The following is a 25,479-nucleotide window of genomic DNA, read 5'->3' as shown; positions in this document are numbered from 1 at the left end:
ACTGTTGACAGAACTTGTCAGTGACTCACAGCAGACTTTTCAGTTATGGTGTTTTAACAGTGACCTGCAGAACCAGTGTAAGCATTGTATGTTTGCTTGCAAGGGATACAGTAAGAAATATTCTAACCTCTTAACATTTACCCAAGCTGAATTAAATGTAATGGAGGACTCCAGTGTTGGATGAACTAAGGTAACTTCTCTGCCAAAGACCAAAAAAAGCTGCAGAATGCAGCATGTCTGCCATGACCTGGAACTGTGTCTGCCCTTCAGGATTCTAAAAGCCACTTGGAGGTTTATGTTGATCCAGCAGAGGTTCATGTTGTGTTTGTCCTGTGTGAATAAGACAGGTTGGTGTTAGCTGTACAGGGCAGAAGCACCATGAGCAATGCAGGCAGAGGGGCTGATAATGACTCACCCTGCACAGTCCTCATTTCATTTTGTCAGTGCCAACATGAAGAAGTGTTGATCCTTGTAAGTCTCCAGAGTGAGAGCTGTGCAGAGCCTGTTCCCAGCACTTCAGGATCAATAACTCTCACTCTGTGCACCTCTGAAGTCCCACACTGCAGTTCAGAGAGGTCTGAATAACTGATGTGTGTGCTTCATAGTTTTCCCTCATGCTTAAAGTGTACAAATTACTGACATGTGTGGCCCTGACAGGGTTAGCTTAACCCAGCACACAGATGCTTTTGTGTGTAAATTTTTCTCTGACTGAGAGAAATAGATCTATGTGCTTGACTTTCTACCATCCCATCTGCCTGGTTGCTGCAGTGGGTAATGCAGTGGCAGTCTCTGAATTTTTTTTTTTTTCTGGTTTTGTTTTCCTTTATTTTAACAGCCCTGGAGGATGGTGTGCTGCTGCCTGCTTTCCCTCTATCTCAGGGTTTAAATTGCTTGCATTAGGTTGTTGCTTGCTCTGAGGATGTTTACATGCACATTGCTGACCCTTCTGAAGAATGGCTTGAAGCTGTGCAGAAAATTTACTTCCCTGTGCACGTTATCCTACACTGAGCACACAAACACAAGGATCAGTCCAGCCCAGAGCCTGGGGCTGCACGCGCTGAGCAGGGATGGCTGCAAGTGCTTTTTAATGGCTTTTAGGCTGCTGCTGTGGTGGGACAGCTCTGTAATGGTGAGAGATGCTCCTCCAGAACCAGCCCAGTGCTGTGGCCTCCCTCAGAGGGTTCTGGAGATGTTGGTGTGAATGCTTTGTAGTGTATTTCCAACTTCTCTCCCGGGGCTGTTGTGGAGGACAGCTCCAGATCCAGTGTGTTTCAGAAGGAGTGTGTCGTGGTTGTGTCCCAGCTGGCAGCTCACCCCCGCCGTGGGGTGGGGATGAGAACTGGCAGAGCTAGAAGTGAGAAAACTCATGGGTTGTGATAAAGAGTTGAAAAAGTAAAGCAAAAACCCCACAAAGCAAAACAAACCAGGGAATCCATTCCCCACTTACCCCGGGCTGGCAGGTGTTCAGCCTTCCCCAGGAAAGCAGGGAAGATAAATGTCATCACTCCAAAAAACCCTGCTTCCCCCCTCCTTCCCCCAGCTTTATGTACTGAGGGTGACACCACATGGTCTGGGATGTCCCTGGGGTCAGCTCTCCTGGCTGTGTCCCCTCCCAACCTCCCATGCCTCCTTCCTCTCAGAGTGCAAAGCAAAAAAACCTTGACTCTGGGTAAGCCCTGCCCAGCAGCAACAAAAACATCCCTGTTTTATCAACACTTCCCAGCACAAAGCCAAGTCACAGCCCCACACCAGCTCCTGTGCAGAAAATTAACTCTACCCAGCCAAAAGCAGCACACAGAGCATCCCCATGGGTACTGCAGCAATGGACTGGTGTTTTCCATGGATGTGTTCAGAGGGAAGGGAGGTGCCTCTGCAATTCTAGTTTTAAGTTGCCTAAGTCCCAGAAAGAGATGAGATTTAAGCACTCTTAGCAACGCTCTGTTACACAGATTGGACGTCTGTTTGCTGGTGGGTCTGAGTTTTCCTCTTTTTCTCCAGGTTGCCTCAGTTCCCTGCTCACTTTGTATGGGTGTGACTTGGGGTGCTGGGCTCCCACAAGTGCAGTGGGTGTTGTGATGTTCAGAGTTGCACTGTGTATTCTTCCTTCTGGATCCAGTCCCTGGACACTCTGGCCATGCTCTCCACTGCAGTGGTGGGTGGGGTTTTCACAGCAACTGCTTTTAAGGGGTTTTCACATGTTTAATCCCAGCAAATGGCAGGAGTGACAGTGGCATTGTCAGTGATTCTCCTGGTGTGTGCATTCAGTCCAGAACACTATAAACAAGAGACAAAAGAGACCTAAAATACAGAGATTTCAGACCTGCCAGTTGTTCCTGTGCCCGCTACACTTGTGCAGAAGGCTAGTGCTCAGAAAGTTGGCAAAATTCTCCTGGCAAGAAGATGCTCTGGCCTGTGAGAGCTTTCCAGGACTTTTCCTGGCAGAGGAGGAGACTGGTCAGTGAGCTGGCCTGACAAAGAATTGTTCTTGCAAAACAGAGGCAAAAATGTTACAGGATGGCAGTGTGCTCTAGCGTGGGTTATTTAGTAGGAATGATTAGGAGGGGTGGCATTATCACCAGTCAGGAATTCACAGAAGGACAGTGGTGTTTAATGGGACAGCTGGAAAACCACAAGGCAGGTTAAGCAAATCAATTTGATACTTATGTTTGGCGAGTTGAGGTGAGCCCTTGCATGACAGGAGTGTGTGGTTTTTCACCAGCTCAGCTGCTCTGGGGCTGCACTTGCCTTCCCCTGCATGATGTGAATCAATAAGGCTTTTGCAGTGCCTCTCATGACTTCTCTTCCCTTCAGCAAATGTGAGAATCCATCCTGTGCAGTCAGAGGTGAGCTGGAGACGTTGGATTACTGGGGATCTTCGTTTGCTGACTTGTTTTCAAAGCACCCGTGGCTTGAATTTCAGGAACAACATAATGAAATAGAATCTCTAATTGGGTTCAGCAGCAAGAGTCTTAATAAATGACCTTTTAAATCTTATTTTGATTTTATTCAGGTGTGGTAGCATCTCATTAATAATGATCCTGCAGTAGGTCTCCTAGTACATCCTATTTAATTAACAAAAAGGCTGTAAGATGTATTGGATGTTCTCAAAATGAAAATGGGAGTTTTTAATAGATTCTCTGATTAAGAAATAATGTTCTGCATATGTGATGGTGCCTGGAAAAATATCACTTAACAGACACAGATAAAGTTCTGAGACAAGCAAAACTCACTTCCTCCCTCACCCCTTTCAGGCTAAAAGCTACTTGCTTGTGATGATCTTACCTTAAGGGAGATGTTTAATTTCCTCTTACAGGAAGGGGAGGCTGCTGAGGAAAGGTTTCATTTGTTGTGTATTTATTATATATCCAATTTTTTGTTTAAAAGGCACCATACGTGAGGCAAAAGAAAGACCTTTACTTTGCTGATGGACAGAGGAAAAAGGACTGGCATAACAAAGAAGCTATAAGGAGGGACTCTGAGCGTGTGGGTATGTAAGATTGCTATTAAAATGCTTTAATACAGATTGTAGCTTTGATTTTTTTTTTGGTAGGCTGAGTGTAGAACAACATGTTCAACTTTAGGGTCAAGGTGATGTTGGTGACATGATGCAGCATTAAAGCCAATTAATCTGTTAATCTTTTAACTGTGTTAATCCCAGTTAAATTCCTTTTTCCTCAAATCCACAATAACTATTTTGAGGTGCAAATGTAACACTTAAATCTTGGTGGTTTTATGACAGGTGAAAAATTTATTTTTAAAAAATTTACCCCCCTCCCTCAAAAAAGTGTGTGTGTACCTCTCCCAAAAATGGGAAATTGAGAAAGGAAGAATAAGAAAAACGTTCTGGACTGCAACATTCATGCAAGTCCATTCCATAATTCTGGGGTTTGTCTTGCATTGCAAATAAGGCCCATTTTGCATGCCACAGCTTTACAGTGATGTGCTTGCAAGGGCTCTGCCCCTCACTGCAGGAGCACAAATCCATCTGTGCTGAGAATTCCAACAGTGCTGAGATAGTCAAACCACATGGATTCTTCCCACTGTGAAACAAAAGGCATTCTGTAGGTCTTCCACAGCATTTCCAAAACCCCTTCATCTGTTTCTGGTGTAAGGAGGAAGACTTTTACCTTGGATTTGAACAGCTGAGTGGTTTGTAGCAAAACTGCTTATCAGATAAAAGTGTTAAATTGACGTGGTTGACCTGGTGCTAAATGACACAGAGCACAAAACTCATAAAGTAATGTTCAAAGGACTATAAGATGCTCTTTTTTTCTGCTATATGGATTAGTTTCTGGCCTGTTAAGCGCTAATTAGCAGCAATGATCTGTATTTACTTTCTGTCTATCCACAGGAAATGGAGAACAGGGAAAACCTTACCCAATGACTGATGCAGAACGAGTGGACCAGGCATACAGGGAAAATGGCTTTAATATCTTTGTGAGTGATAAAATTTCTCTGAATCGTTCCCTTCCAGACATCAGGCATCCAAAGTGAGTATACAGTTTGCATTTCTAGGAGTGAAGCTTTGCAAGCCCTAAATTACCACCTCTGCAGGAATGTGTTCTTTTTTATTATGGACTCTTGTACCTTTGTTCATAAAATCCAGTCTTTGTACAGCTGGCTCCTGGTATTTCCTTAATAAAGGACAGTGTACAGTAATTTTAGTGGGAAATAGAAGAGATCAAATTCTGGGGGAAAAATAGTTTTTTGATTTCAAAAGACTTAAAATTACCACAAACTGGCAACCCTGCTCAGAAGAAATCTTTAATGTAACCCAGAGATTCCACTTATGTTGGCCACTAGCTGGAAATGACCATGTAATACTCAGGAGCAGAAAAAGATGTGAGTAGCTTCACTCAGCTATGTATGAAGAGTTTTACCAGGTTTATGGATTATTTTTGTGGACATCTTCCTCATAAAAGCAGCCTCATCAGGATTTACAAGTAGAAATGAGTTCCAATTGAATACTGACTGTAGGGATCATCTGGTTTTGGACATTATGCTGTAGGATGATGTTGAAGTGGATTTTGGTCAAGCCAGAAGTTTTTCTCTTGAAAAAGTGCATCAGCTAGGACTTAGCCCTTGTTTATACAAAGCTGAGAGGTTTTTAAATACTGTTTGTGAGGTTCTTAATCTGAAAGCATTGTTAGATATATGAATCTAACATTCTTTTTTGTAAAGCTGTATTTATCACATTTTAGTAAATCTGAATTCAACATCTACTTTATTCACAAGATACAAGTTCCAGAAGTCAGGTTTTATAATTTGTTGACTGCACAATTGATACATTACCTCTTCAACTGTCACACCAAACTAATCAAATACACTGGCTTGACATCCCTCTCAATATAAACACATAAAAAAGTAGTGAGTGTAGCTCCATAAATATTTTAGGCTTGCAGCTGAAATGTTTAAACATAGTGATAAATTAGGTAACTGAAGATGTTTGTGGAGCAGCCCATGCTCAAGTTTTAGGAAATACAGTTTGAGTTTGCTAATCTAAATTCTACCTGGCCTCCATTTACAGGGTCTGCCTTGGGCTCTGGGAACTTAAACATCACATAATATCAGTATTTTGTTATCTGTGGGTTTAATGTGTTACCTCACATGCTCCAGTGTTTCCTGAAATTGCTAACTCAGTGTTGCTAATTCTGCTATTTAAACTTTTGTGAAATATGAAACTTCTAACTCCAGTTCCAGATAAAATTAATAAGTGAAGTGTAATAAGTGAAGGGACACCAATGACTTTAAGCTGTGATTAATGGTGCTGCTACAGTGGTTTGCTTGTTGCTTGACAAATCCTTTCCCCCAGCAGAGCAAACTGTGGCTGTGGGGGCCTTGAGGAGTGGATAAACAGCATGGGCCCAGTGGGTGCTGGGATTAGCTGGGCAGGGAGCAGGTTACCCATAGTGGGATGTGCAGGGAAGGAATTCACCACTGGAAGGATCTTCTGTGCATTCTCTGTGCCCATTAAAAAAGATGTACATGAAATTGTATGGTTTGTGTTACTGGAGAGGTTGAGGAGGGCAGTTTATAACAAAGTTAGGCTGAGACCAAGCCATAAAGTTACAAGTCCATAAAGAACATTCCAGAAGGAATGGAGCTTTGTTTTAGAGCTTGTTATATGCAGTGAGGAGTGTGAGGAGAAGGTGTGCTGGGGAAAAATGCATCATCTGCCTTGCCCTAAGCTTTGGGACCACAGTTGGGCTTCTCCCCAACAGCTGATATGTGAGATGGTTTGTGTGGACTTTAATACAACAAACAGTGTGTCACTTCTGCTTTCTGTTAATTGTGGGACTCAGGGAGCTAGGGGCACAGCATGTATTGGATCTGCCTGGTGCACACATACAATTGTTTGTTTCAACAGTCATGTCTTCCCCTGATAACAGTTTCTTTAAGCTCCTCTAGGGTTTTTAATATTAAATACTAATTTTGCAGGTCTTGTAAAGCAATTGTAGATACAGTAGCTGGAGGGAAGCAATTTCTCTCCATGCTTAATGGTTAAACTTAATAGCTAAAGTTTTCCACTTGTTAAAGTGAGTCAGAAAATGAGGATTCCAGTTTAAGAAGAGTTAGAAACAATTCAAGGGCTCTTGGTTCATATTGGAACAGAACTGTAGCTAGTAGCTGTTGGAAGAAGGTTAGGGTGGCAGTGCCAAGGGCTGGATGAAAGCAGTCCCTGCAGCTTCACTTTGCATCTTGCATCTGTGCATTGCAGCCACAGCCTGCAGGCTCTTGGCAGCACCCCAGGACAATTCATTACACCCAGAATAAGTTACTGTCCTCTCACACAGGCACCCGAGTAACTTCCTGTAGGCACAGATGTATCGAGCTGGTATAACATAGGTACATCCTTCTCTGTGCCCTGGGAAAGGTACCAGGAAAAAGCTGCCACTGCCAGAGCTGCTTTCATTCCTGTCTGCCCTTCCGGGGGCCAGGGCAGGGAATTACTCCTGTGTGCATGGGATTGTGCACAGAGTGACAGCCTCCCAGGGAACTGGCAGGGCACAGCCTGCACAGCAGCCTGGGGGCTGTGCAAGGGACAGCGTGGGACCTCCCTGCCCTGCTCCTGGGCACAGGGCAGCTTGTCCTGCTGGCACTGTCATGGTACCCTCCACACACCTCCAACCAGCACACACTGGTTTGTTCTGGACACAGGGGGCTCCAGGGATGGAATAGATTTTTGACCCCTACTAAATGTGAGTTTAACTACATTGGGTCACTGTGTGGGCTTAGAACCTGTTTAACCAGGTGTAAAGTCCAATAATGGCCACACCTGCAGGAAAGTAAACACTGCACTTCATACTGCAGAATTTTATTTATGAAACTACCTTGAAACCAACCTTACAAAGGCAAGAGTTTGCCTGTTTCAAAATCAAGAAAATTAATGTCCTCTGCATCATTTTGAGGAGTAAATAAGTTTGCTAAATTTACTAAGTTGCTTGCTAGTAATTAATACAGAAGTGCTGGTGTGTTTTGGGTGTTTATTGGTGTGGCTGGTGTGTTCTGGCAGCACCTTTTGACTTGCTCTGTCTGTGTCCAGCTGCAAGAACAAGCTGTACCTGGAGAAGCTGCCGAACACCAGCGTGATAATCCCGTTCCACAACGAGGGCTGGTCCTCCCTGCTGCGGACGGTGCACAGCGTCCTGAACCGCTCCCCGCCCGAGCTGGTGGCAGAGATCGTGCTGGTGGATGACTTCAGTGACAGAGGTAGCATGGTTTCTGTGTGACATCCCCACCAGCCTTCCCTGCCTGAGGGATCACTGCACTTGCAGATTTGTGTATGATGACCTGAGGTTTTTTATTTGCCAGCAGCAGAGCTCAAGGCAGTCTTGCTCTGGTGCATTTGAAAGCAGAAAATTCATGTTCCATATTCAGGGGTGTGCTGGTTTAGCTGCTGCTGGCATGGACTGTCCTGTGTTCTGGGCAATATGAAAAGCCAAGGAAGCTGGTTTTAATATTCAGCTAAGGGCCTGTGTAGCCCTTAATGTAAAATGTTAAATGTTGACTCTTGAAATAACAAAAAAAAAAGCCAAGAAATGGGAATAGCTCACTCCTTACATTCTACTTTTTTTTTCTTTTTTTCTTTCTTGATGCAGGACATGTAAAAGGATTCTTGATAAAAGGTTTCCATCTGGGACTGCCTATGATTTGGCTTGCATTTCTCATGAATTTTGTGCTCCTGAAAAGTAAATGTGCTGCATCCAAACCTTTTCTCTCCCTTGCTGGGAACTTCCCTCTATATTCTGTACTGCACTGCCTGAGGTAGTCACTTTGGGTTGGGTTGAAGTGCTGTCTGCAGAGGTGTGGAGTCACTGGCACCACACATCACCATGAATGGAACAGCCACTTGCCGTTGCAGCAGCAATGTGTGCATGTAGTTGCTGAGATCTTTTTCTCTGAGCCATTTAAATGGTGCCTGATGCAAATTAAGCTGCACTTTGCCATGTGTTTTGCACCCTTGCTGTGGTGGAAAAGGCAAGTGAAGGAGGAATCAATACCTCTGTCATGTAGGCATTGCATAGGTGGACAAATCCCATGGGAAGTCCTCTGACTGGTGTTGAAGAGGGCACAGTGACTTTGAGGGGTTATGGTCACATCTAGAAACTCTGTTTTCTCCTTTAAAGTTACTATTTAGCTTTATGAGCTGTAGAGTTCAAGCCACTGATATTACTCAAGTGAGGCAAAAGAGCTTTCTGTACAGATCCTAAAGGATACATCTCCAGAAACCTGACATCCAGGAAGCTCCTAAATGAGCTTGCAAACAAGCTTGTGAATATTTAGTGTTCTGACCTGTATTGGCTTCCAAACAGGCACTACCCAACAGCTGTAGTACTTGGTCTGAAGTTCTTCTCTCATTAGTTTGCAAGCAAGGCATGCTGCATTGACCAAATCAATGTTACATGAAATAAGCATTTCTTTAGAGAATTTTCAGGCTGAGGAGAGGAGAAGGAAGACCCACCTTCCTGACAAGGTCTTTTTACTGCTACTCAGTCTAGAAGTAAATTAGACAAGCTTATGCTGTAGCCACAAGTGAATTGTACAAATGGATTTGTTTTCAGAGAAGTGGAAGTAATGAAATCTAGTTTCCTGTGGGTCTGTTTTCCTTGTTCTTTAGATGTACCCTGCCCAGGTGAAAGAGAACCCTCCTGGCTCCACCCCTGCTCCTCCGTCTGTACCTGTGCTGTTTGTCCAGCTCACTCTTCTCTGTTCCACCTGCCTCTGATAAGACAAAAACTCTTCTTCCTTGGTCATCCATCTTTCATACAAAGGTTGCAAGAAGTACCTGGGATTCATTTGTGTGCAGCATCTATTTATAAATGGATATAGAAGATTCCAGGTGCTGGACAGTAAGCTAAATTGTCAAGGGAAGAGAATAACACTCATGCAAAGAGTGTGTTAATAAAAACTGGTGTGGGGATTCTCTTTGGGGTGGATTTTTCTTTTTTTTTTTTTTTCTTTTTTTTTTACAACCGGTATTTTCCTGCTAGCACAGTTGATTTCTGCATACTGGGACAATTGCTGGCTAGGAAGAAACATCTTTTCTTCAGTGCTGTCACTTCTGTGTCTGCACTTTTCTTCCTTACCCACACTGGGGTTGGCTTGCACATCCTTCAATGGGCTTAAATAGATCCTTAGTTTTAGGGGGCTCTTAAATCCTAATCACGTGATCTTGACTTGAAAGGCTGATGTTACAAATTTCTGGTTGTAATTTATCCATTGTTTAAAAAAAGGGGGGGAAAAAACCAAAAAAACCCTACATGACAAATGCTTCAACCCAGTAACTGAAAAGTGATAGTTTAATGCATCAGACTGAAATACATGAAGGAGCAGAAGTTCCAGGAAAGCTTCTACTTGTAAGTTGCATGTTTGAAAAGAACACATCCTTGGATTTGGACTGTTTGACAACTGCTCTGGTTATCTGTTTCTTATGATTAAATTGGGCAGATAATAAGAACTCCACATCCAAGCTGATGATCATCACAGCTATGCCACAGAACTGGAGAGCAGTAAAAAGAATGAGAAGAAATTTCTTGATTTTTCTTTGCGAATCATAAGTGATTGGTCCTCTGCATTGTCTGCAAAGTATTCTGTATTGTCCTCAAGAATTCTGTGCTTCTGTTTGAAGTCCCTAAATTTGTAGCAGCATCTTTCAAAGTTACAGAATCTCTGTTGGGATGTAGTGACAGTAGAGGCCACGGCTGAGGTCAGAGGGGCATAGTAGGAACAGTAAATGTCATCTCCTTCCCTGAAGAGATCAGTAAATAGTCACCATAAACTCCAGTGAAAAGCCAAGGATGGAAAGGATAATCACTCAATAAAAATCTATTATTAATTTTTTTTATGGAGATGTTACTCTGACAGGATAAAACATCGGATATCTCTGCCGTAGCTCATGTTGGCCTTTCACTCGAGGGTTGTCTAAACAGACCTCCAGAACTTTAATAACTCTTTAAAGAATATTCTTCAATAGCTTGACCCTCCCTGGCAAGGAGACTCTCTCCCTCTCTCTCTCTCTCTCTCTCCCCTGCCAGCATTTCTTGTGTGCTGACCTGTGCTGGGGTTAAATGTGCTGGGGCTTGCCAGCTGCCCTTGAAGTGCTGGAATATTTCTCTCTTGTTCTGCTGTTTCACTGCTTTCTGGGAATGGTGATATTGGTGCTGATCTATCAGTCTCTTTCATCCCTGTGTCTCGTACATGGAGAATCTTTGCTGCACATGAAGAAAAGAGGACTTTGGTAATAATAGAAATAGTAAGTGTGGAAACCTGGCTACTGCAAACAGTGTTTTTCCTGACAGATGTTATTTTCATCTGTTTTTCATCTGGTTTTAAGCTTGAGTGTAAGGAATTTTTGGTGTGTCTACGAAGAGGGCTGAGAAGTTGGCTAACAGTGACAGAAGAGTGAAGACAGATTACTGGGTTAGTTGGTGGCTGCTGTGGTCTGCAGCAAACCTGAGGGGCAGCTGTGGCTGTGCATTATTGGAGCTCCTGGACAGATGAATCATCATCTGGAAGTGTCAGCAGCCATTTATTTCTTAATTTGTGTGAAAGAGACAACTCTGTGACCTTTAGCAATAAACATTTTTCATCCAAAAAATGCTGTCCTGATGACAGCAAATCTTAACAGGGAGCAGCAAAAGCTTTACGAGTCATGTTTTTTAAATGTTTCCTTTGCTTTGTACTTGGAAAGTCAAAATGTGCTGGAAGAACTTGCTGTCTGGAATGGTTTGGGGTTTTTTGTATGCCTGCAGTATAATGCAAATGGTCCAAATCTAAAAAAAGGCTAGAGCCTCACCTCACCCAAATTTTGTGCAGGATTCCACATCAGCCAGAGTGCTGTGGGAAAGGCACTGTCAGGGGGTCAGTGGGTGTAGTGGCTCCATCCCCTTTGTCTTGAGCTGCAGTTATTGTCACCTCCAGCAGCTCCTTCCTGACACTTAAATCTTCCTCTGTGGGGATTCCCTTGGGAGGTTGGGTTGATTTAAAAGGAGCTGCTTTCCATCATGTGTCATTTGTCACAGCAGAGTGAATATTGCAGGGTTGGTTTTTACTTTCTCTACTCTCTGCTGTCTGTGTAGCATTGCATTGAGACTGCTATAATGCTTTTTTTCCCCACAAACTTGATTCAGAGTGATGTAAGAACTTTTCCCCAGTTCAGAACACTTGTAGGGATTTTCTGTGCAGAAGAAAATAGGTTATATTGAAGAGGAAGACACTAAATCAGCAAACTATTGTTGGAGGGTAAGAATTAACCTGCCTGGCATTGGCTGCTTCTTCCTGCATGGTACAGAGAACTGCCAGAGAGCCACAGACTGACCTCTAGGGTTTGATGAACCTCAGCTATTGCAGGGTGGTCCAAAATAATGCCTCCCCTTCAGAATAAGCAGAATTCTGAATGCAGCACATGTGAATTACCACTCTAGAATTCCTGATCATAAAAACCCCTAGCTGTGGCAGTCCTGTGTGGATTTGTGGCTTCACTTTTAATTTCTGTAGCTGTTCTTTAGGTCTGATAGTGTAATTTAAACCTTTTCATATGCTGGCTTGCAGGATACTAATTGCATCCCTCCAAGCCTGTTGTTACCAGAATAGCCCTAAGTAAACTAAAATGTTTTTTTCCATGTATATCAGTTTTCTCCTGGGGACTGTCATGTGAAATTTGTTTGCTTTTTGAATATCTAATTACCATGCTGCTGAGTGGGAATTTGGTTCTATTCTGTCATAGAAATGAGAGGAGGAGAACTGAAGTGGAATTGCAGGTCAGTTTGTAACACTGCAGGTTTTTCTATCAGCTCTGATGGCATTTTGTTATTGATAGCTGGCCACAAGTCACAGGCAGGCAGTTCATGGTTCTTCAGGGTCTGCTTCAGTCCCTGGGCCTGCAGCAGAATTGCTGTGGTGAGAAATGGAGCTGTTCAGCTCTAGTGTCTGTCTTGTACTAAATGAATTGTTGGTCTCCACCTAATTCTTGTAGCTTGTGGACACCTCTGCTGTAAAAGCTGTCTCTGTAAAAGCTGTCTCTGCATGAACAGATGTAAAGCTGTGCTCTGTCTCAGTAATAAATGATCAGCCCTGAGCTGGAGGAGCAGGGGATGGCACATCCCTTTGCAGGGTGCTTGTCAGAACCTTCCTTGCTTTTCACCTGGTACATATTTGGTACCCCAGCCCAGCAGTGGAACATAAACACTCCTAGTGAAAGGCAGAAGGCAAACTCCTTTGTTTTGGAGGAGAGGTCTCTTACAGGTGCAGGTGGGACTGGAACAGATGCAGAATCACAAATAGTTGAGTTTGGAAAGGAAAGGCTACAGCAGGTTTCTCCAGATCTTATTATTCACTCAGATTTTGAAAATCTCCAAGGATGGAGACTCCCTAATGTCTCTGGGGAGCCTGTTCTGCTGTTCAGTCAGTCTGTCAGTGACCTAGTTTAAAAAATGCCTTGTGCTTAACCAGCATTTCCTGTGCTTCAGTTTGTGCCCAAGGACTCCCAGGTCTTTTTCTGCAGAGCTCCTATAACTTATCTAGGAAACACCTGTAAAAGAATACCTCTAAAACAAACTAATTGTTTGCATTTGTGTGCTTCTGTACCAAACTGATATCATGGATTTTTCAGCCTTTCCCTTAACGTCAGACGTGGTAGGATTGTTACCTTTTCACCCTTTTCAGCAATGGAAATCTAAAACTTATTCAAGACATTTGAAGCTTACTGTGTGCAGGAGGCTGTGACTTAATTACTGGATGTCATTAAAAGAAACATCTTGTGGTGTACTTGGGGCTGGCTGTATGCACAGAGGAAAGGGTACACACCACACAGGGTTTATCTTGTTTTATGGCTGAGCTTGACAGAAATCAGCGATTGTGGCTAAGTGCTTGAATTTCACATAAAACTCACGTTTCAGCATTCAATTACTTGCATATTGAATGACAGCCTGTTCTTACTTGTTTTTAAGATTACTTTGGTATAAATGACAGTGTTTTAGAACAAATGTTGTCCCTTGTTGAAGAGGAGAACTGCAGCATCAGTCATCTCCAAAGCATGAGTTACATGCAAAGCACTCTGTTGGTACAATAATAAAGCTGGCTGTGGCAGCACTGAAAATACTGCAGTCTCCAAACACCAGGATTGTTCTGGAAGTGTTAACCCAGCTGGGCCCTCTGCCCATGGTGCTGCATGTCTGTATAGTGGCAAGATGTGAAATCTGAGCATCCTTCTCAGAGCAGCCAGGCAAAATCTGCACTTGGCACTGGGAGGCAACAAAGCTTTCAGCCCAAGTATTGGAATGTATTTGACCCAAGATGACAATGACACTTGCAAAGTGCAGCCTCTGACCTTTACATTAAACACAGTCAGGTTTAGGGAGTGGCTGTCCAGGAGGCTCTGTAAATACATCCTTGGCTGCAGTGGATTTCAAGGAGACATTTTTGTTCTGAGGAGTGTGTATGGGAATTCATTTTCCCTTGGGTCATTATGGAGATTTTGGATTTCAGTGACATTTTTGTTCTGAGGAGTGTGTATGGGAAATAATTTTCCCTTGGGTGGTCATTATGGAGATTTTGGATTTCAGCTTCATCTTCCAAGACTACTCTGTTACCTTGAACCTCATCTTAATTTGTGAAAACTTTTTTTAGGAGTCTATTATACTTATATGTTCCACCATTTTAATTTTTTTTTTAAATTCCTTCCCTATCAGAAGAGAGACACAACCAAATCCTTCTTTTTCCCTTGACAGATAAATCCCTGTGACATTTTAAACTTCTCTTTATATTGCAGTACAGGTAATTCTGGAGGTATGGGATAATCTGAGTGGAAAACCAGATGTGAGTGAGGTAACTTGGCTGAACCATGAGCAGCATAATTTGGTCTGGAGGGCAGAAGTCACTGAGTAGTGCAGTGAGGGAGAAGGCCAGGGGTGATTAATGTGTCATTTGGTGCAGCAGCAGGTATATAGCAAATACAGCTCTGTTCCATTAACCACATCTGCCAGGCCTTAATTGAAAGAAATCGTGTTCTTAGTATCTGAAATAGAAAAAGGTTTAATACTTGAGTCCTTTTTGATCTTTAAATGGAACAGTAACAGATTTATGCAGCTAAAGAGATTATCTTTTCATCTTCGGGCACATGCACTGTAAAAGTAATTTTTTTTCCTCTTAAATGCACTGAAGTGCATCTGGTTAGTACATCTCAGAATATGGAGTGACTGTGCTTAGGACAAAGTGATGACAGCCTTTCTTGCTGAATTATCAATATTTTCATCTTAAAGCTTCTTACCAGAAAGTATGGAGAAAAGAAGAAAAAACCAAGCTCTTTTGGGCCAACTGTGTTTTTTTTCCACAAGCTTTTTTAAAGTGTTGCTTTCAAGGTCTCTCATAAAAGTTGTGTCCATAAAAGTATTGCCCCAAACAACTGATAGAAAGATTATTTTTGTAAATTAAGTCACAGAATAAAGAGGATTTTTTCCTTGTTAGAATTCATTGCAGACCATTTCAGGTCTGTTTAGACTCATGAAAAATGCCTTTGAAGCAACAGACAGTGAGACAGATCTCCCTTTGGGTGAGTGGGAGAAGGTTGGTTCTTCTTGGGTGGAGAGATGTGAAATTTCTGCCCCAAACTGCAGCGTGACTCCCAGGGAGCACAGCAGAGCAGGGACGTGAGTGTAGGAGTGAATTTGTGAACTCACCAGCACTCTTTTCCATACCGAGCACCAAAGGGAGCAATAAAATAAAAGCTGGTGCATACGTCCCATTTTTGTTCATGAGAAGAGAGGAATTTGTTATTCTCCATTTCTGGCACTGTCTTGTCGGTGTGGGATGCTTTAGATAACAGTGACAAAGTCTGCTTTGGATCAGAGTGAGATGTGGATGAAATTCAATTTTATGTTTCCACTTTTTTGAGTATTCATTTTTAATGTGTTTTTAATGTCTGTACTCATGTATTCCCTTCATAAAGGGATGTCTAAAACCTGCACTGTTCATTAGGCAGTGGCTGGGGAGCATTAAAAGTTTGTTCTCTGGTGTTTTAAGAAGTGTGAGGGCCTATTGTAGTTGTTTACTACAGCTTTGTTTGTGACAGCCTAAATTAACTAAGCAGTTTACTTTTCATCATCTTGTGTTTATTTCTCTAAGATCAGTTGCTGTGGCTGGAAGATTTTTCTAGAAAGAAATGAGGTGGCTTTAAAAGGTCGAGTGTACTGTGACCTCTTTCTCAGCTAATTATTGTGTAGTGAAGGATGTCTGGCAGTCTAAAGTTTAAAAAAATAAATAATTGAGGAGCAGAGTTTCCATTACAGCTCATTAAGTAAATCTCAGTGCATTGCTTGCTACTAAGAAACCCTACACATGTAGCTTCTGTTAGAGGAGCTTTGCAGGAAAACAGCTTTAATTTCATTCTCCTCACCTTGAAGTACATGTCCTCATCTGCTAGGAGTCAAAAATCTAGATATCTGCCAGCTGCAGTGCAAATCAGCATTTTAATGCTTTACAGCTGCTTCTCTATAGAAGTTAATTAGAAATGTGATTCAAACACCCTCTGCCCATATAGGATATCTATTACTGGTAATCATAGTTTCTGCTATTTAAACCTGCATTTGGAGTGGTATTAACAAAGCAGCTGTTCCATACAGGGCCTTTGATAAAGGTCGAAACTTCTTCGAGAAAATTGGAAGATAAATGCTGCTTCAACTGAAAAATAAAAGTGGATAAACCAAACCACATTCCTTTTCTAGTTTCAACTGCAGTCATATTTTCTTAGTAAAGAACTGCCACACAATTCTCTCAGTGTAGCATCAATTCCTGAGGAGCACTGTTGCCTGTTACCCACAACAGGGATGCACTGATGGAGCACAGTAGTTTAACTCTGCTGAGCAGGGGGAAGCCAAAGCTCCAGATTTAAAAGCAGGGACCTTCAGCTATCAGTCCTGCCCTGTCCTCTGTCATCCAGATAAAATTAATCTGTTACTTGAGAATGGTATTGCCCACGAGATGGCTTAGTTTTGGTATCAGTACACCTGTGAACAGGCCTGGACTTGTGCTTCAGGATTTAATAGATTTATTGACCTTTCTAGCAGATGTCACTGACTTGCTGTGATAGCTGCATTTCTTGTGAGTAAAGTAAACCAGAGTGTTGGGAACTGATGGTGAAGAGGTCTAGAAGAAGAGTGTGTGTAAATTACAAAGTGTGAGTTTGTAAATTATACTTCTGGCATGGTAGAGTTTGTTACTGCAAGTCAATCGTGTGTGTTCTCCCTGCAGCTGTATTGCTGTTTTTTTCATTTGCCAAATACATTGTTTTCTTTTCTCTGTCACACGGTCTACAGGACAGACCTTCCTCTGCTTTGTCATTCACGGTTATTAATGTTCAAGCATCACTGCAGGACTGAAGGATATTCAGTCACTTTTCCAGTATTCCAATTTGGCTGCAGCCCCAGAGCAAAAACTTTGTAGTTCTCTGCCATTAATTTTAGGCTTCATAGTTGTTCTTCCTCACTTAGACACTTGAGATCAGAGCCTGTGGGACCTGAAGGGGTGCATTCCTACCAAATCAAAGCCACTTTCAAGTGAGTTACATCTCGGGCCTAATGGACTGTTCTCTAACAAGACAAAAGTCTGGAGCAGATTTCTCTGTCAATCCTTGTGCTCTTTCTGGAATATTTCCTTTTCTGATGATTTGTACAGAACAAATACTTTCAGTCCAAGAAGTTCTTTGCCTCTATCAGCAATATTTGTGTACAAAGCCAACTCTCTGAGGACTGGTTTGTTTTGGCATCTTCTTTTCTTTTCTTTTTTTTCCCCAGCAAAACTCAGTGACTTTTAAGGCTTTAATCTTGCAACTTTGATATGTTCCAAAATGTTTCAGTAAGAACTGTCTTAACACTTCATCTGCCTGCATCTCTCCAAATGATGGCAAGTTTTGCCTTGCTGTTGGTCACAGGCTTTAGGTTTCTGTCATGATACACCATGCAGAATGTCCCTGGCAGCAGTGGCTGTGTCCTGACACACTCCCTGGGCACAGAGGAGGCTTTGGAACAAACTTCTGGGATGGTTTTGCACCCCTGCTTGTCTCTCCAGTGCCCAGAAAGCAGCTGATGGTGTAAGTTCGAGGCAATTAAAGATTTTGAGAGTGAAGGCATTCCTTTGGTTAAACAACTGGGTAGCCAAAGCCACTGATGTGGCCTTAAGATGAGCACAGAGATTGCTCGGGTTGAAGGCAGTAATTTGGGACAGTAATGCCCTTCCTTGCCAGTCACCATGGCTACATCAAACTTGAGCTGAATATTAAGTGTACTGCAAGGAATTCACCCCTGTTTTGTAGCTACAAAGGCTGTGTAGGCCAAAACCTGCATCTCTCCAGTGTGTGTGTGCCAGCACAGCAGCTCTGAGGTTAAAAGCAATTAACAGGAAATCAGAGAGTCACAAAATACCCTCTTTAGATGAGATGTAGTCAACAGAAGAGGAAAAAATCTAAGTGGGTGCTTTAATCTTGATACATATTTAATGAAATGGGAAGGGAGAAGAGTAAACTAATGAGAATGACTTGACTGTTTCCCCTGGGGGAGATGGGTTCTGGCAGAGGGGGAAAAACTGATCTTGTGGGTTGGCCAGGAGGTCAGCATGCAGGAATTAAGAGGTGATGCATGCACCACAGGCTGGCTGCACTGCTCCCAAGGAACAGCAGGTTTAAACCTTTACAGCATGAAGGAAAGATAACTAAATGGATTTTTCTGGATTCCCTCAGAAAGCAGCAGTTGGAACAGACTCCTTTACAAATTAAACTTTCCTGGGAGATTGAGAGATTGTGCTGTCTCTAAGATGATTACTCCCTGTGTATTTCCCTGCTTGGAAACGCAGCCTACTAGACTTTCCTTGGGGTCTGGGTGTATTTATATACTGATGCCAGTAAGTGTAAATTTTCCCATTTTAAAATTACACCTTTGTCTCTGCATTCAGTGCTAGTATCTCCTGAAGGATACCTGAGCAGGGTTGGGATGTCTGCTGTAGGGTGGAGGAAGAACTGAGAAAGTTCCCTTTGCAAACTGAAGGGTGAATTGATGGCACAGGCAGGACAGCAGGAGTTCATGCACCTGACTTTATCACAGTCCAGGCTCACACCTGGTGGGCTTTTCCCCACTGACTCTCAATCTGGCTTATTTTTTGGGCACCATTCTTCCACTTCTGTGCACTTTATTGTGCCTGAAATGGAAGCTTGGTTTGAAACCATTTAGAGAGAGAACAAAACCTGTAAGGTTTTCAGCAAACCTTTTTAATCTTGGTTGAAATCCAAACCATGCTGTATTATCATGTAGGGTGCTACACATTCAACTATTGTCCCATGCACAGAAACCCTTTTCCTCCTTCAGTTTTTGTTTTTAAAGTTGTGCTGAGATCCAACACTGATGCAGAATGGGCAGTGGAAACTGGGCCCCCTCCCCTTTTGGAGTCCACCCCAGAACTGTAATCAGTGAAGCAACAAATATTAATTCTCTCCCTTCTCAAGCCTTTTCCTCTTAGTAAGAAGATTCAGCTTGGAAAGCTGTGATCAGCCTAATCAGTTTTCTATTACTGAGACTGGTGCTCATAGTACAATTTGTTAAATCAATTTATTATCCTCCCAACCAACTTCAGTGATCAGAGCGTGAAAACATTGAAAGAAAATTAAAACTAGTGGAAGTGCTGCCTGTTTGGATAACAGCACATTTTGCTGTTTCAAAGGATTACTCATCTGCACCAAAACAGGGAGAGAAGTTAATTTCAATGATTTAGAATCTTCTATTTCAGGGAGGCCTGGCTTGCACATTATGATGGATTCAGGAAGAAGTATAATTCGTTCTTAAATTGTTAAACAGCACGTTGGGGCCAAGTAGCCAAGTAAAAATGAATGGATTCATTTGTAATCTTCAACAAGCGTGTCTGTGTGTGGGAGGGTGGGGATGACAGGCTGGAGTAATCTGTAAACAAATGCCAGATGCATGCTGGCACTTCAGGCTTTGGTGTTGGAAAGCAGCCAAATTAACCTGCAGAGAAGGGAAATGGTCCTTTTCTGCCTGAAAGGGAATTCTGCAGATCCTCCAGTCCTGTCCTCCTGTGCCCTTCAGTGGGAGGGGCAGGTTCCCTGGATTTTCAGAGTGCAGTGGCTCTCCCATCTTCACACCTTCAAGCTTCTGAGTGTAAACTGAAGCAAAGCACCTCAGCAGGTGCCAGGATCCTGTAGGGCAGGGGCACCTTTGGTGTTACCAATGGCATCTGAGTAACGTGGGAAAGTGTCTGGGAATGTTTCCTTTTCCTGCAGTGCTGTTCCTTCTGGGCTGAGTTGATGATACACGTCTGGAAAAGGCACTGGAGCTGCAGATGTGCTGCACAGTGTAAAATTCAGAAACCAAAGCTGATGGTATCATATGAACCATGAAATGTTGCACTGGTAGGACAGAAGAAGTGTTTCACTCATAGTTCTTTCACAGGACATAAATCACTTTAATAGTTTCAAGTCATGGCTGGTATTTTTTTTCTAGAACAAATATTGGTACTCCCTTCCCTGCCAAATACTGCAGAGCTGTTACAAGGACTATAAACTATTTAAAAAAAATTAAAAAAACCAAAACAGAAAACCTCCTTGGACTCTTCTGTCTTTCTCCAGCTTCTGCATATGCTTTTTTTGAATTTCTTAGGTGCCTCTTCAGGTGGCAGAGTACAGTGTTGGAATGAAAATGCAACTGGATATGAGGAATTCCAATCTTGGAAAGTTCTTGCCATGCTACAAGTGGTCACCAGGCTAGAGGGATCTGAGGGCAGCTCTGCTTGGTTGAGGCCAGTAGGAAGAAGTACAGTAAGACCACCACAGAAATTTGACCTAGGGGAAAAAATGCCTTATTTTGGAAAGTTTTGGGCTGCCTCTAAAGCTTCTCTGCTGTCTTCACACAGCTTTATTTACAGCTCAAAGTAAAGAAAGCAGTTCTTGACTGGTACTCTTAATGTATACACTGTACATCAGCTTTATTGCAAAGTGTGTTAGCAAACCACCAGAATAGTTTTTAATCTGCAGATAATCTCGCTCTCATTTATATTTTTGGGCTGTGTTACTTTGCCCAGCATAGGCAAAGCCATTGGAATCTGTCCAGTTCACCTAACAACTTTCATTAAAGAAAATTGCCCTTGTAATAAAAATTACTCAGTGTGACAAGATTCCATAATATATTTTTTTTAAAGCTTCATTAAATTTTGTAGCAGTTAACAGCACTTGTTTGGATTTTTAATTTTTCTTTTAAAAGCAAAATTTGGCTTAATTGGGACAATATTTGAAATGGAATTAAATAACTATTTTCTGTCTGGGTGCATAGAAGCCAGGCTGTGTGGCAGGAATAGGACAAGGATAAGGAAATTTAAAAATCTCTTTGAAAAACACATTTTACTGAGTTTTGTGTATTGTGAAGTTGCTCGGATGTGTGTGACTCTTCACTTAGGCAAAGCAGATGCAATAAACTCTGCCCACTTGCAGCTCATGATAGAGAAGTCTTAATCTTAAAAAATGCAGTGACCAAACACAGATTTTTCTGCAGTACTTGGGAGGAGCAGCTTAGCTGAGCATCATCCTGCAGGACAGCCCTCAGCAGGTGTGTCCCTGCAGCAGTGTGAGCACAGGTGCTGCTGGAGCACCTGCAGCTTTTCCTTGTCCTCCAAACCATCAGGGACACGATTCCTGATGTGTGAGGCACTTCAGCAGTGCAGCAAACAGCAGGCGCCTCACTGCAAGCATGGAATGCTTTGGTATTTTCTTACTGTGGAAGTGTAGTAAAGTGCTGAAGAACCAAACCCAGCTTTTGGGAATGCAGTGAGAAGTCAGTGGATTAAACTTTTTGCTGTCTCTTTGCAGAGTACTTGCCTGAGACAACTCCATGGCTCCAATGCCTTCCTTTCCCCATTACACTCCAAAAATGGGGAAATCTCCATTTTTAGCTGCTTGTTCTTCAGTAGATACAAATCACCCTGTCTTCAGTCAGTGTAGCAGAGCAGCCATCATCATCCTCACAACTGATGTGGCCAAGTCCAGTGGCTGTGTTCACCTTCTGGGGAGTGTCACACCAGATCCCAGGACATTGTCGTGTTTGGTAGCAGGCTGAGTGTGCTGGGCTTGTGCCCCTGGAGGAGTCACTTCAGCTGCTCCAGGTGTCACCTCAGATGAAACTGCACCACAAACCAGAACAGGTCAGAAAGGCAGGTGATGATAAAATGGAAATGGTGAACACACATGTGGTAGAGAAACCTCTGGGATCTTTCATAGTCTCATTTTCTCATTTTAATCAAAATAAAGAGCTGAAGAAAGGCTCTTTATGTTGTCCATTGGTTTGGAGCTGTGGATTTTTTAAGACTTCCCAGTGCTTTATAGATTTGGCTTGAATAATGTAGGTATTATGTAGTCTGATCTGCCAAGTGTCTTCTGCTATTATCGATCTCTGGCTGTTGTTAGGGAAATCAGACTGAGAGTGTCTGTGTGATGGTTCCCTCCTTTATTATAACGAGCACCAGCAGCCACTCTCGTGTTTATCTTGTCTTGGGTACATTAAGTAAAGTCTGCATCCTGGTTTGGGCTTAGCTGATTTATGCTTGAAGTGAGGGTTGTTTGTTCTCTGTGATGAAACAATCTTTTGTGACAAGCTAACAATGGCAAGGGATGAGCTCTGATGTTAAACAGTGGTAGCTTTTCTTTTCTTTTTTTTTTCTTTTCTCCTCTCGTTTTAAGTCTGCCCACTGCCTCAGGAGGAAGGCAGCTGCACTAATAATATGTCTAGTCTCTGTGGAAGGCCCTTATTTGAAAAATCTGTAATTGAGTGGACAAAATTTCTGGTTGCTTGAGAGGATCTATTCAGAAGAGACCTGAAAAGGATGAGGGAAAAGCACACTAGACATCAAGAAGTCCTAAGGGCTCTGTTGAGAGGGAAACCTATGTAGATATTGTGAGACAATTACACTTGTCAGGCAAAACACTAAAGTGGACCTGTGAAATAAAATCCTGGGGAATGTTAAACAAAGCTTTGAAAGGGGCAGAGAGCTTGCTGGGAATACCTCAAAAGCATGGAGGTGTATTTGGGTGATGTTTGAAGGAAGGCACAATGGCTGCTTTAAAGAGCAGGCACAGAATGTGTCTTACCACAGGGCTCCTGACTGTTCTCACAGCTGCCAGGTCAGCACAAGGGGGAGAGCTCATAACTAGGTTAAATTTATTTGCTCCTTTGCTCTTTTCAGTGAGCTGTTCCAATGCCCAGCCTCCCTGGTGCCCTGATCAGGGACACTTTCCTGCTGTTGGCCTTTCCAGCCCCTGCCTTTCATGGCTGCTTTGGAAGCTGAGGAAGATGTGCTGTACAGAGTGGAGAGGATGTGTTTCTACACAGAGCAAATACCCTCACAGGGTTATTTGTATTTCAGCAATTGCCTCTAGTCAAGTTTTGTTGTGTGAGATTTTAAGAGTTACTTGCTTAGATGTAAGATATGAAGTTTTGTCTGGTGAGGCTTCTTTCCTGCATGGGTTGCTGACTGCAGTGGTGGTGTGGGGCATTAATGAACAATCTCTGGCACCCTCTGAATGGGCTTTGCTGTCAAAACTTCAGATGCCTGAAAGATCAACCCATTAGTGATGAGGCCAGCGTCAGCTCAGCCTATTTTTAGGTTTTTCTTTGCTGCTTCACTCTTTGATGTAAAGACAGCTGTGTTCCCCTCTCTCGTTATGCAGACCAAACTTTTTATCTCTGCTTTGGTACAAGCTGTCCATTGTTTTGATCACTCAGTGATCTTTCTCTGCAGCTCTCCTGTTTGAATTCTTGTTAATCGTGGTGACTGCCTCTGTGTTAATTCAGATGTGGCTCCAGTCCATGTTCAGTTGTGTAAATATTTCCATATTTAAATGCAAATCTCCTCTGATAAGCATTTAAGGAGGCCATCCCCACACACACTGTGGCTGTGCCTGCCTTGCAGCTTGGAGGGCTGTCTGACTATGCTTTTTCCTGGTTTTTATTTATGCATGAGTACATTGTTATGTTGTGTGTTTTGAAGAAACCACACAGAACTTAAATGCCCTGAGTGTGGTTTACTCCTGAAATCAAATTCCTCTGTGTCCTTTCTAAATTACAGTGGTTTTCCACAAGTGTCCAAGAATCCTGGCTCATGGTCTGCCAGCTGTTTCTTTATTCCTTTTCCTCTGCTACTTTCTTTCTCATCCCATACTTTTTTTTTCTTTTTTTTTTCCCTCCTCTGTTTAATGGCTTCTAAAGTTTTGGAACATCTTCAAAAGTCTTGCTTAGGCAGTTAAAAAGCAAATTTTATTATCTTTTTCCTGTTGCTGCATTTGTTACCTGTTGAGGCCGTACTTCCAAAAGCATCTCCCTCTGGTAAAGACAGAACAGCATTTTCAAGAAATGGCTTGTCCCAGTGTCCCAATGTCTCCTTTCCACCCAGAGCACCTGAAGAAACGCCTGGAGGATTACATGGCCCAGTTCGCCAGCGTGCGGATCCTGCGGACCAAGAGGCGGGAGGGGCTGATCAGGACCCGCATGCTGGGGGCCTCGGTGGCCATCGGGGACGTCATCACCTTCCTGGACTCCCACTGCGAGGCCAACGTCAACTGGCTGCCACCTCTGCTGGGTGAGTGGGGGCATGCTGAAATATTCCCAGCTGCTGCTTTCCCCCCGTGCTGTAAGTGGATAGAAGAGAGGTGGAATATCATCAAAAAGACAGCAAACCAACCGCAAGACTCAAGTGAATTGTTGGCAATTTGTAGTGTGTAGTATGAGGGGTTTTTTCTGTTCTGGAGTTCTGCACTGTGCAGTAACCTTGTCATATGCTTTTGTTAATTAAAGAGCAGAAATCATATTCTTCTGTTTCCTCATTAAATGAAATCTGAAATAATTTACAGCTTGAGTAAACTATTAAACTAACTAATTATAGCAAGAGTAAACTATCACATGGTCATTCAATAGCTTGCAGAGAGGAATGGCTTTATGATACAGAAAAGATCTTTACATATGATTTTTGAGTAGCTTTTAAGGGTTTTATCTCCTATATATCTATATTTAACTTCATAGTCTGCGAGGCTGTGAAAAATACTTCTTGTGAATGAGAGCTGCTGGTGTGTATTTGTAGAACATGGGCACCCCTTTCCAAGGCAGCGCTCCATCTTTGAGGAGGTGTCAGTTCCTTTCAAGGATGACTGATTGAAGGGACAGTGTCTGTTTCTGGTACCTGCCTGCCTCCAGCCAGTACCAAACTCCTTCACAGCCCTGCTGCCCATGACCTGTCAGAGCTCTGAGGTGTGACTTTCTCAAATAGGCTGTGGCAACAATAGTCAAGCAGAGGTTTAAGAGAGAGTTGGATTTTCCTGCAGGATTGATGGATGGTTGTGCTGTTGCTTTCACTACAGTTTATATTTGGCAATAGTTTGAAACATTTGCAGCTTTATGAACCCCAGGGAGGGAGGACAGAATTAGCTCCAAGGCTGTTTAAATGAGAACACAAAGAGGATGCTTTGATTTTTAAAGCACAGAAAGGATTTCTGTGAGATGTGTTTTGGAAGCTGAAATATCATTTTATCACCTCTGCTCTGAGAGCTAACTTCCAACAAGAGACCCTCTCAGTAACAAAGTATTTAAGAAATTCCAGATGTTTATGCAGGAATTTATCCTATGTTGCATTGTTTGATTGGAAGAAAAGGTTGAAGGGGAGGAGGTAACACTTGCATTTCTTGAGCCTGCTGAGAGTACTTATGCTATTAGTCTGAAATGCTTCCTGCCAGATTCTGGCCTGGCAATTAGGGCTGGGTGGTGCTGTGGGTTATTCCCTGGATCTGCACAGAAGGGGTTCACGTCCTGGTCACTTGTGGAAATGAGAATTGCTCACTGAGTACAAGAAGTCTGGTTTTAGCCTGGCAGTCAGTTCTCTGTGATAGTGTGACTGTGTTTTCCTATTCTGCTTCTGGGTGATGGGTGCCTGGTGTTTTTTTCTTAG

General features: G+C 42.8%; 1 protein-coding gene across 2 annotated transcripts in view; it reads left to right on the top strand.

The window, feature by feature from the left end:
- Nucleotides 1-25,479, top strand: part of GALNT10 (polypeptide N-acetylgalactosaminyltransferase 10) — an 81,349-nt gene that overhangs the window by 34,626 nt on the left and 21,244 nt on the right. For both annotated transcript variants that reach the window (XM_041397765.1, XM_041397766.1), the window contains exons 2-5: nt 3,385-3,487; nt 4,352-4,490; nt 7,544-7,710; nt 23,935-24,120. In XM_041397765.1, coding sequence (XP_041253699.1) covers nt 3,385-3,487; nt 4,352-4,490; nt 7,544-7,710; nt 23,935-24,120 — 595 coding nt within the window. The remainder of the gene's footprint in view (nt 1-3,384; nt 3,488-4,351; nt 4,491-7,543; nt 7,711-23,934; nt 24,121-25,479) is intronic.

The sequence above is a fragment of the Onychostruthus taczanowskii genome, unplaced genomic scaffold (assembly GCF_017590055.1).
Source record: "Onychostruthus taczanowskii isolate IOZ18803 unplaced genomic scaffold, ASM1759005v1 scaffold14, whole genome shotgun sequence".
NCBI classification, from domain to species: domain Eukaryota; kingdom Metazoa; phylum Chordata; class Aves; order Passeriformes; family Passeridae; genus Onychostruthus; species Onychostruthus taczanowskii.
This window is presented reverse-complemented; position numbering and strand designations above follow the sequence as displayed.